Consider the following 12,726-nt stretch of genomic DNA (forward strand, 5'->3'; position numbering starts at 1 on the left):
CAAAAACCTGAGGGATATGATCATATGTTAAGCCTATTGACATATGTGACCTGTTTAAATAATGGGATAACTGTATATGAGGTGGTTAGCCGAGGAAAATCAATAATGATGACTTGGACTGTCATTGATAATTGCTTTTCTTAATTCTGCCTTACAAATGAATTGGAAAAATAATGGGCCCATTTTTTTTTTCTTATCAGGTTGCTGATTTTTTTTTTTTTAATCTATTCAGAGGTGATGTAACTGACCCAAATATAATGGGTTGTGAATAAACACTATACTAAATACAGCTCCTAGAATTTAGTCAGAGATAACTAGACAAGAATAGTTAAATTACCTAGCCACATATGCTTATATTACAGAGATATAGATATCAATTGAAAATAATTAAGTCACATTCTTCCCCTCTTCCCCCAACTCCTTGTCTTAGGGCCAAAACAATTAAGAACACAGTTTGTGTTAATGTAGAGTTAACTGCAGAACAGTGGAAAAAGAAGTATGAAAGAGAAAAAGAAAAAAATAAGACCCTCCGGAACACCATTCAGTGGCTTGAAAATGAACTCAACCGATGGCGTAATGGTAATAACTTACAAATTTGTTGTTTAGGGTTTGTGGAATAGAGATTCAGAGCTATTTTATAAATTTGAGACTCTGATATAAATGAAAATAACAACATATTAGGGATCATCAAATAAAAATGAATAAAATGTTTTACTTTAAATTCTGATTTTACCTGGAATAATAAATAGAGGCATAAAAGCCAGCTAGCTGGCTATTGAAGTCTCAAGATGGCAAGATGTTTAGCTTAGAATGAAATCAATTAAAAATACAAGATTTGATGACTGGCTTTAGAAGATAAAGGGGAGCATCAAAGATAATTCCAACTTTTCAGATCTCAGGGACTGAGCAGATAAAGTTGATAAGAGCTGCTGAAATTGAATAAAATTAAAATTAATTTTAGACAGGTGGGTTTTGTTCACCATTCTGTTGTCTTTATTTTAGGTGAGACAGTGCCTATTGATGAACAGTTTGACAAAGAGAAAGCCAACTTGGAAGCTTTTGCAGTGGATAAGGATATTACTATTACCAATGATAAGCCAGCAGCCACAATTGGAGTTACTGGAAACTTTACTGATGCTGAAAGAAGAAAGTGTGAAGAAGAAATTGCTAAACTGTACAAACAACTTGATGACAAGGTAAGTATTATTTGTGTTCTCTTTTGTCTTAGAACATTATTGACATATTTGTATTTTCTAATTTCAGTGTTAATGGGTCCTCATGACCTATGTACATACTGCTTGGTTTCTGTAACTTTTTGAAGATCATTGTATTAACAAAAAATATAAAATGACAATTTCTGTTTCTATGCAGAAACTGTGTATGAGGCATACCTTTCTTCCCTTTCTCTTTAAGCTGAGAGAACTTTCAAATTTGACGTGGATTTTTGGAGAGCCTTAATGAAATGACCTTTTAGAATCAGCTCTCTGTGGCGCTAATGATAAAAATGATGCAAGAGATTAGACTGAGGGAACAGAATCAAGTGGAAATACTGTCTTCTACTTTGATGATATCAGTAGTATGAAAAATAGCACAATTATGAACCAAATAAAAGAATGGGAAAAACAACAGTAAAGAGACTAGAAAAAATTATTCTGGTGTTGTCTTTGTTTTTTTCTTAGTAAGTGATGTTTTTAATGTATTTCAAACAGGGATGGTAGGTAGGTTCGAAGTGGCTACATGGCGTTATTTTCAGTAATAGCTTTAAACATGTTTATTATTTTTAGCATTTAAAGTATTTTGTGAATAACTTTCATAACATAAGCTTTTTTTTTAATTGCATGATAAGGATGTTACAATTATTGATAATTGAAAGAAGCTCCATTTGTTTCAACATCTTTCTAAGATAAGCAATTAGAATAAGCTATGTCATATTTGGAGAAAACAACTTTGAAATACTGGAGAATGAGTAGTAATCTTATAGTTTGTGTTAGGAAACAGAACCAGCTTGTGAGCTATTCTGTTAACTTGTAACTGAAAATTCTAGGATGAAGAAATTAATCAACAGAGCCAATTGGTAGAAAAACTGAAGACACAAATGCTGGATCAGGAAGAGGTAAATTGAATACTCCTTCCAGAAAAGCTGTATAGTTTGTCATTGTCCCTTAAAAGATGAAGGCGTCTACAGCGCTCAGTACATACTCCAGTACATTAACAAAATTTTTGAATATGTCCATGCTTCACTGTGGATATCCTATGGGAGTAGTACATCATACAGACAGAAGCAAAGATTGACGACTTCACGCTTTTTGGGGTTGGGTTTTTTTGTTTTTTTTAAGTTTGAGTTAAGTCTAACTGGAGGAGAGAGGATGATTTTCTTTTTTTGCATTTATTCTTTAATATACATCTCCTGGGCATTTCAACTCTGTCTTTTGCTTTCCTTGTACAGTGCTTTGTCTTATTCTCCCCCAAACATTTCTTATTGATCCTTGGACTGGAGTAACCTTAGGTTCCCCCTCCCTTTATGAAAAGTATTTCCACATGGAAATGATGAGGGAAGGAGTATAAAAAACACCTAAACACCGATATATGTCTAAAGGGATTATTAAAGAAAATACTGATTTCTGAATCACATTGGCTTTGTTTTTAGTAATTCATACTTTAGTGTATGACTTTTATCATGGAAATGAGAATATCAGTGAATAAGGTTATTTTTTACTCCACCAATTCTACCCTCCTGTGACCTGTTTTTCATTTCTGTGATCTTCACTTTCATCTTGTTTCTTTCAAGTTCCTCCTCTCTAGTTTGTCACTTTGGACCCTCATTTTACCTTACTTGGTGGTCAGTTCAGTTCAGTAGCTCAGTCAGTTGTGTCTGACTCTGTGACCCCATGAATCGTAGCACACCAGGCCTCCCTGTCCATCACCAACTCCTGGAGTCTACCCAAACCCATGTCCATTGAGCCAGTGATGCCATCCAATCATCTCATTCTCTGTCATCCCCTTCTCCTCCTGTCCTCAATCTTTCCCAGCATCAGGGTCTTTTCCAATGAGTCAGCTCTTCGCATCAGGTGGCCAAAGTATTGGAGTTTCAGCTTCAACATCAGTCCTTCCAGTGAACATCCAGGACTGATCTTTAGGATGGACTGGTTGGATCTCCTTGCAGTCCAAGGGACTCTCAAGAGTCTTCTCCAACACCACATTTCAAAAGCATCAATTCTTCGGCGCTCAGCTTTCTTTTTGGTCCAACTCTCACATCCCTACATGACTACTGTAAAAACCATAGCCTTGACTAGACGGACTTTTGTTGACAAAGTAATGTTTCTGCTTTTTAACATGCTGTCTAGGTTGGTCATAACTTTCCTTCCAAGGAGTAAGCGTCTTTTAATTTCATGGCTGCAGTTGCCATCTGCTATGATCTTGGAGCCCCCAAAAATAAAGTAGCCACTGTTTGCACTGTTTCCCCATCTATTTCCCATGAAGTGATGGGACCAGATGCCATGATCTTAATTTTCTGAACATTGAGCTTTAAGCCAACTTTTTCACTCTCCTCTTTCACTTTCATCAAGAGGCTTTTTAGTTCCTCTTCACTTTCTGCCATAAGGGTGGTATCATCTGCATATCTGAGGTTATTGATATTTCTCCCAGCAGTCTTATTTCCAGCTTGTGCTTCCTCCAGCCCAGCGTTTCTCTTGATGTACTCTGCATATAAGTTAAATAACAGGGTGACAATATACAGCCTTGACGTACTCCTTTCCTAATTTGGAACCAGTCTGTTGTTCCATGTCCAGTTCTAACTCTTGCTTCCTGACCTGCATACAGGTTTCTCAAGAGGCAAGTCAGGTGGTCTGGTATTCCCATCTCCTTGAGAATTTTCCACAGTTTATTGTGATCCACACGGTCAAAGGTTTTGGCATAGTCAGTAAAGTAGAAGTAGATGTTTTTCTGGAACTCTCTTGCTTTTTTGATGATCCAGCGGATGTTGGCAGTTTGATCTCTGGTTCCTCTGCCTTTTCTAAAACCAGTTTGAACATCTGGAAGTTCACGGTTCACATATTCTGAAGCCTGGCTTGGAGAATTTTGAGCATTACTTTGCTAGCGTGTGAGATGAGTGTAATTGTGCGGTAGTTTGAGCATTCTTTGGGATTGCCTTTCTTTGGGATTGGAATGAAAACTGACATTTTCCAGTCCTGTGGCCATTGCTGAGTTTTCCAAATTTGCTGACATACTGAGTGCAGCACTTTCACAGCATCATCTTTTAGGATTTGAAATAGCTCAACTGGAATTCCACCACCTCCACTAGCTTTGTTCGTAGTGATGCTTCCTAAGGCCCACTTGACTTCACATTCCAGGATGTCTGGCTCTAGATGAGTGTGAGTGATCACACCATTGTGATTATCTGGGTCGTGAAGATCTTTTTTGTACAGTTCTTATGTGTATTCTTGCCACCTCTTCTTAATATCTTCTGCCTCTGTTAGATCCATACCATTTCTTTCCATTATTGAGCCCATCTTTGCATGAAATGTTCCTTTGGTATCTCTGATTTTCTTGAAGAGATCTCTAGTCTTTCCTATTCTATTGTTTTCCTCTATTTCTTTGCATTGATCACTGAGGAAGGCTTTCTTATCTCTCCTTGCTATTCTTTGGAACTCTGCATTCAAATGGGTATATCTTTCCTTTTCTCCTTTGCTTTTCGCTTCTCTTCTTTTCACAGCTATTTGTAAGGCCTCCTTAGACAGCCATTTTGCTTTTTTGCATTTCTTTTTCTTGGGGATGGTCTTGACTCCTGTCTCCTGTACAGTGTCACGACCTCCGTCCATAGTTCATCAGGCACTTTGTCTGTCAGATCTAGTCCCTTAACTCTATTTCTCACTTCCACTGTATAGTCATAAGGGATTTGATTTAGGTCATACCTGAATGGTCTAGTGGTTTTCCCTACTTTCTTCAATCCCCTTCAAAAAAGGGGATAATTGAAAAGTGGTCCTTTGAGGTTCGTTCCGGGGAATGGAGCAAAGACTGTATAACTTCAGTAAGAGGTATCTGAGAAGTGAAAGTGTAAGTCAGTCAGTTGTGTCCAACTTTGCAACCCCATGAACTATACAGTCCGTGGAATTCTTAAGGCCTGAATACTGAGGTGGGTAGCCTTTCCCTTCTCCAGGGGATCTTCCCAACCCAGGGATTGAGCCCAAGTCTCCTGCATTGCAGGTGGATTCTTTACCAGCTGAGCTACAAGGAAAGCCCAGGAGATGTCTGCCATCAGTCAGATTAATCCTGGTTGAATTATATTATTTGTTTCAACTCTAGTAACATTGTTTATCAAAGGGGCACTGGTATTATTTGCATAATTCTCCATTTATATTGTTCTGTCCACTTTACAGGACAGTTGGCGTCCCTTGCTCCCACTTCTAAGTGGCATTAACACTCTACCCCATTAGAAAACTCCTACAAATTCCAGATGCCCCTACTTCAAAGCAACTGACCTACATGATGGCAGTATCCTCCTAAGAGTTTATTGGCTTCTTGCAGTTTAGATTTTATTTGCTGATACCATGTTTTCCTCAGACATAGCTCAGATGCCACCCTCTGTTGCCAAAAGAAAACCTAAACTTTTAAAGCATCTTCTGATTTCTTTCTTTTTCTATGCACACTGTTAGGAGCCTTATGTGTCTTTTTCTTTCTGTTAGTGTGCACCTGACAATAATTTTCCTATTCTAGCCTCCTTCTCCTTGAATATCCATCCAGAAATATCTTTGTCATGTCCTGTCTCCATTATGGCTCCATTTCATTTTGTATTGCATTCGTTTGTGTATCTGTCTTCCACTAGATTTTTTCCATCTCCCACAGTGTTAAGCACAGAATGTGCACACAGTAGGTATTCAGTAAACCTGTTGAATGAATAGATGTTACCATATGTAGTAATATCTACATTTCATTCCATTTTTGGCTAGCAAGTGATAAAAGTTTTTTTTTTTTTTTTAAACTTGTTTATGTTTTAAAAACCAGTTACTCAGTGTACTTTGGATAAAATAGATATTTTTATTCCTCCCTACAGCTTCTGGCATCTACCCGAAGAGATCAAGATAATATGCAGACTGAGCTGAATCGCCTTCAGGCAGAAAATGATGCCTCTAAGGAAGAAGTAAAGGAAGTTTTACAAGCCTTGGAAGAACTTGCTGTCAACTATGATCAGAAGTCTCAGGAAGTTGAAGACAAAACTAAGGAATATGAATTACTTAGTGACGAGCTGAATCAGAAATCGGTAGGGTACAGTTTTCTTTCTTAATACTTTAGTAAAGTATTCTTAATTGAAAAGTTACCTAAGTAAATTATTTCTGTAAAAGCTCAAGACTGATAGCATAGATTCTTCCAAGAACTCAAGTGTCAACTTTATTTCCTCCCATATATGAAGCTTTAAGGTAGAGGAAGAGGGTTAGTTTTTTAGTTTCTAAAGGTCTATTAATATGTAATTAAAGTGGTATTTTAATTGGCTACATGTTGACTGCTGCTGCTGCTAAGTCACTTAAGTCATGTCCGACTGTGTGCAACCACATAGATGGCAGCTCACCAGGCTCCCCCGTCCCTAGGATTCTCCAGGCAAGAACACTGGAGTGGGTTGCCATTTCCTTCTCCAATGCATGAAAGTGAAAAGTGAAAGTGAAGACGCTCAATTGTGTCTGACTCTTAGTGACCCCATATACTGCAGCCTACCAGGCTCCTCCGTCCATGGGATTTTCCAGGCAAGAGTACTGGAGTGGGGTGCCATTGCCTTCTCCCACATATTGGCTACTCCAGATAATGTTCTATTGTTAAAAGAAAAAAAAATTGACTAGTTGCCCAGTAAAGTTATTAGCCAACTGTTCAAACTATGATTTTAAAAATGTGCACATAAAGCAAACTAGCAGGATATATGATTTCACGTAACTTATGTTTTGTTCACTGTTAAATTTCCAATACCTGGACCAGTGTCTTCTAGGACAGTGTAATAGCTTCATCATGGTTCCCCAGGGAATGAGGATTTTTGTTTTCATCACTGTAAGGCAAGAATCACTGCCCTCCGGCAGTGATGCCAGAAATCGTATACAACTGGGACTGCTTCTGCGATATTTGGAGCATCACCATGAATGAGCTCTCTTCTTAAAGTTTTGTTGTTAATGCTGGCTTCTTGTTTAGAAATCATATTTAAAGTTGGACACAGGATTAGTGCTCACTAGTTGTTTCCCTGTCATATCAAGTGTTTAAAGGAAAGCAATCAGTGCTATAAAATGACATTTTTAATAGCCTTTCTGCTCCTGGAGAAGTTCCTTTTCCCTTTTTGATCTCCCAAGTTACATTTAGCTTGAAGTTATAATTAATACCATGGAAATCAAAGTACCTTTATAACTCTTAACTGAGTTGCATCATTAGCAAACCTGATTTCTATATGGACAAATGATAGGAGTTTCCTAAAACTCTGTAAACTCTAAGTTGGTCCTTAGCCATTGATTTCAGCCTGTATGACTGTTCTGTTTGTGTTCCAGTTTATATATGAGCACTGTATTGGTAAGGAGTTAGAAACCCCTAAAGTGGTCTGCATCTTTTTATATACTTAAGAATATTGCTGTTCAGTTGTTAGAGATATTATCTGGTAATTTGGATTTGGTAGTATATTGTAGATCAAACTGAGTGAACTCACAATCTGCTAGTTTTCAGACACTTAAGGAGATGATCAGAAGATATGAGCAGCTGAAACCATGGTATCTTTACTAAAAAATACTGATTAAAAGTCAGTAACTTGCATTAAAAATGAAGTATATGATCTGTGACACAACGAACAGTTTTAAAGCAGCCAGATTCAGTTGAATTTTCAGAATTGTGGTGACTTGGTTGCTGGTAAGCCAGCTATTATTTTAAATTTATAATTATAGTAATTAAACTCATATAGTAATGCTACTTCACTGTCTCCTGGATAATTGCATGTATCATAGTACAAAAGTAGTAGTAATTACCAGGTGAATTCTTTTCAGAAACTAAATACTATATAAAAAGCAGATAAAACTTATCAGCCATCTAGAAGACTTATCAGTTCCATACTAACATATTTTCTCAGACTGTTTCCAAAGGTAATAAATGAAAATCAAATCTAGTTAATTTGAAAGTTTTCCATTTCTAGGTACATCCGATCTCAAAACATCCAATCTCAAAAATTTGTGAAGTAATACAAACTGTCTGCTTTTGATGGAGCTACAATATAGCTACTTTACATGGTCCTCTTAGGCCTAAAATACATTTTAAATTTGAGCTGAGAGCTAGCCCAGAACTCAGTAGAGAATTCAAGAAAATGAAAGCGGAAAATAATGGTTTTGTGAGTACTAAATGAAAATACCTGTCAATATTTGAGTTGCTCTTTCATTTAATAGATTTCACTTTTGTGTTTTGTTCTACTAGGCAAGTTTAGCAAGTATAGATGCTGAGCTTCAGAAACTTAAGGAAATGACCAACCACCAGAAAAAAAGAGCAGCAGAGATGATGGCATCTTTACTAAAGGACCTGGCAGAAATAGGAATTGCTGTGGGAAACAACGACGTAAAGGTAACTAACTACCTGAGAGTAAGCACGATTATCTGTATAGAGCTCATGCTTTCATTTTTCACAAAGTTCTTTTCATACCCATCATCTCCTCCTCCAAGACCCATCTGTAGTAGAGGGTATTAGCTTCATTTTAAATAGATGAGGAAGAGGGAGAAGATAAAGGGTGCTCAAGGAGACATGCTCAGCCAATAGCATTTATCTGGACCACATGTTTGGTTTTCTTCTCTATGTAAAGATTTTTGCACTTAGAAATTATTGTTAATAAATTACTACACAGAAAGTGTGTAATTGAAACAATAGCTCCAGGAGTAAACTGTAAGTTAGCTTCTGGTTGCTCTGTTTAAAAAGATAAAAGGTGAGCACTGCTAATTAATTCTTTATATTTTGAAATTTTTCAGACATACAGTAGTAAACAGGACAATATTGTGAACCTTAGAGTTAATCAGTTATCAAAATTTTGCTACATTTTTTCTTTTCTAATAATCTTTTTCAGGGTGCGGATACTCGTTATATTAGCACTAGTGTGTAGTTAAAAAAAATTGCAACCTGGTAGATTTTAAAACTTAGATAAAAAATACAAACTAGACTCTTAACTGAAAAACATGCACATAACATGAAAGGTTTGTATGTTGCAGTTAGATATTTGTATGGACTTCCTTTTTTTAAAATTAAAGTCTAATTATAGTGATAAGGAGAGCAAATTTATGCTTGAGTTTATAGTGAAAGCCAGGTAAGCAGCCCTGTTTAACAAGAGTTGGAAATGAAATAAAAGCTTTCACTGTGGAGCACACTTTCCTTGTGTTGTTATTCTGAGCTGTCGTTTGTTGATGGAGGCAAGGATTCATTCTCATAATTGTGTCCTTTCTTAATGCTGGCTCACCTTACCAGAACAGAAGAGCATTAAACGTTGAATGATGTGACTTGCTCTTCCTTCACTGTCAGTCTGAACATCCTGCCCTGTCTTGTGTGTGGTGAAGTGTGTGAGATTGATCACGCTCTGTTGGAATCTTGCGGGATAAAAAAGTAGATTTCCTTCGTATTCTGAACACTGCAAACATGTTCAAATTTTTCTTTGTAAGTTTGTGGCTTGTTTTTAGAAAAATTCATCCATTTCATTGGAGAAGAAAATGACAACCCACTTCAGTATTCTTGCCTGGAGAAGTCCATGGACAGAGGAGCCTGGCAGGCTACAGTCCTTGGCGTCACAAAAAGTCAGACACAACTCTGTTGTTTTGGACACAACAAAGAGTCAGCAACACTTTTCACTTTTTTCATCCATTTCATGTTCAAATAATTTAAAAGTGAAGAAGTGGTAAAGGTAGAGAAAATAAAGAGTGAGGCTGGCTTATGTCTTGTGGCACAGCCACTGATAACCAGACATCTAAACCACTTTTGTCACTAAACCATTGTAGTATTTTGAAAACAAGTCAGACTTGCAAATAGGTTCTTTTATTTTATTTTATTTTATTTTAAATAGGTTCTTTTAAAAGAAAAAATGGATCCTCAGTATTCTGATGTTTTGCATGTAATTCTTCTCCTGTTAAACATCATCAGTAAGCGCTGCTTGAGTTCTCCTTGTTTTGCATGTTTTGCATTATGTTTCACTCTTTGTGTTGTACAAGTTTCTGGATTTTGATGAATGCATAATATAGATCCACCATTGCAGTATCAAAATCATTTCACTGTCCTAACAACTTGCTTGTTCTTTACCTGCTCATCCCTCTCCCCTGAATCACTAGCAAACATTGATCTTTTTAACTGTCTCTAGTTGTGCGATTTCCAGAATGTCACATAAGTGGAATCATACAGTATTAGCTGTTTCAGATTGGCTTCTTTTACTTAGCAGTGTGCATTTAATGTTTTCCATGTCTTTTAGCTTGATAGCTCATTTCATTTTTGTATGTAGAAGAAAGTGAAAGTGTTAGTTGCTCAGTCGTGTCTGACTCTTTCTGACCCCATGGACTGCCTGCCAGGCTCTGTCCACGGAATTCTCCAGGCAAGAATACTGGAGTGGGTTATCATTCCCTTCTCCCGGGGATCTTCCACACCCAGGGATCGAACCCAGTGTCTGCATTGCAGACAGATTCTTTACCATTTGAGCCACCAGGGAAGCCCTTTTGTATGTAGGTAAGTACCTGTTGAAGGCCACTTTGGTTACCTCCACTTTAAAGCTGCTATAAACAGACATTCATGTGCAGGTTTTTTGAGTGCATAAGTTTTTGATTCAATGGGTTAAAATAACTAAGAGTGTGATTGCTAGATCATAAGTTAAGACTACATTAGCTTAGTAAGAAACTCCCAAACTGTGTTCAAAATTGGCTTGTAGCATTTTTTGCTCCCACCAGCAATAAAATGAAAGTTCTGTTAATTCACATCCTCACCAGGTATTTGATGTCATCATTTTTTTGGTTTGAGCCTTTTTAACAGATATGTGACATTATCACACAGTTTTGGTGTTTTTGTTTTTAATTGAAGGATAATTGGTTTACAACATTGTGTTGATGTCTGCTGTACATCAACATGAATCAGCCGCAGCACACTATTTGAATTTGCGTTTTGGACTCTTGATTTTCTTACCTTGAATTTTAAGAGTTCTGTTTGTGTGTTTTGAATAATAGTCCTTCGTTAGGTATGTGTTTTGCTGATATTTCTCCCAGTCTGGCTTATCTTTTTTTTGGGGGGGGGGGCTTATCTTTTTAATGAAGTCTAGCTTGCCATTCCTTTTCTTCATGGATTGTGGTTTTGGTGTTACACTTTAAAACCTCATCTCCAAACCCACGGTCACCTAGATTTTCTCATTTGTTATCTTCTAGAAGTTTTTTGGTTTTGAATTTACATTTATTGATCCATTGGGAGTTCATTTTTTTCTATGAGGTATTTACATGTGGGTGATTAGTTTTTCCAGCAGTTTACTGAAAAGACTGTCCATTTTCCATAATTCCCTTTGTCCTCTGTCAGAGATTAATTGACTATATTTGTGTATGCTATTCCTAGGCTTTCGATTCTTGTCTAATAACCTATTTGTTCTTTTGTCAGTAGCATGTCATCTTGATAACTGTAGCTTTAGTAAGTCTTGAAGTTGGGTGGTGTCAGTCCTCCAACTTTGTTGTTCTTCTATATTATGTTGGCTGTTTCTTTTAAGTGATAATATGAATGACATCAGAAAGAGGTTTTTAGTTTCAGATTCCCTTGTTTCCTTGTTTTGCTAGTATATTAGAAAGTGATTGACTTTTGTGTAAGTTAATCTTGTATCCTGTAATGTTGCTATAATGGCTTATTAGTTCCAGGAGTTTTTCTTTAAACAATCATGTCATCTGCACACAAAGACAGGTTTACTTCTTTCTTTTCAAGCTCCTTATTTTTAAGTTCAAGTATAGTTGATTTACAATATTGTGTTAATTTCTCCTGTAAACCCGGGTGATTCATTTATACATAGATACACATTCTTTTTCATACTCTTTTTCCATTATGATTTAGCACAGAATATTGAAGGTATATTCCTGCTATACAGTAGGACCTTGTTGTTTATCCATTCTATATATACTGTTTTGCATCTGCTAATCCCAACCTCCCACTGTGCCCCACCCCCCACTCGTTGGCAAATACTAGTTAATGCCCAGAAGTGGGACTGACTGCTGGATTATATGGTAATTCTATTTTTATTTTGAGAAACCTCCATAGTGTTCTTCATAGTGGCTGCACAAGTTTACATTCTCACCAGCAGTATAGGAGGGTTCCCTTTTCTCTACACCCTCTCCGGCATTTGTTAGTTGTAGACTTTTTTTTTTTTTTTTTTTTAATTAGTTGGAGGCTAATTACTTCACAACATTTCAGTGGATTTTGTCATACATTGATATGAATCAGCCATAGATTTACACGTATTCCCCATCCCGATCCCCCCTCCCACCTCCCTCTCCACCCGATTCCTCTGGGTCTTCCCAGTGCACCAGGCCCGAGCACTTGTCTCATGCATCCCAGTTGTAGACTTTTTTAATGTAGGCCGTTCTGACCAATGTTAGATGGTACCTCATTGTATTTTTGATTTGCATTTCTCTAATAATTAGTGGTATTAAGCATCTTTTCATGTGCCTTTTGGCCATCTGTATTTCCTCTTTGGAGAGATGTCTGTTTAAGTCTTCTGCCGCTTATGGGGGCTGGGGG

At 37.0% G+C, this 12,726-nt stretch overlaps 1 protein-coding gene across 5 annotated transcripts in view; it reads left to right on the forward strand.

Moving 5' to 3' along the window:
• KIF5B (kinesin family member 5B) overlaps nucleotides 1-12,726 on the forward strand; it is a 46,678-nt gene that overhangs the window by 19,892 nt on the left and 14,060 nt on the right. For all 5 annotated transcript variants that reach the window (XM_061126330.1, XM_061126329.1, XM_061126328.1 and 2 more), the window contains exons 11-15: nucleotides 431-579; nucleotides 1,003-1,196; nucleotides 2,045-2,113; nucleotides 6,050-6,256; nucleotides 8,422-8,565. In XM_061126330.1, the coding sequence (XP_060982313.1) occupies nucleotides 431-579; nucleotides 1,003-1,196; nucleotides 2,045-2,113; nucleotides 6,050-6,256; nucleotides 8,422-8,565 (763 nt within the window). The remainder of the gene's footprint in view (nucleotides 1-430; nucleotides 580-1,002; nucleotides 1,197-2,044; nucleotides 2,114-6,049; nucleotides 6,257-8,421; nucleotides 8,566-12,726) is intronic.

Source organism: Dama dama, chromosome 23, assembly GCF_033118175.1.
Source record: "Dama dama isolate Ldn47 chromosome 23, ASM3311817v1, whole genome shotgun sequence".
NCBI classification, from domain to species: Eukaryota; Metazoa; Chordata; class Mammalia; order Artiodactyla; family Cervidae; genus Dama; species Dama dama.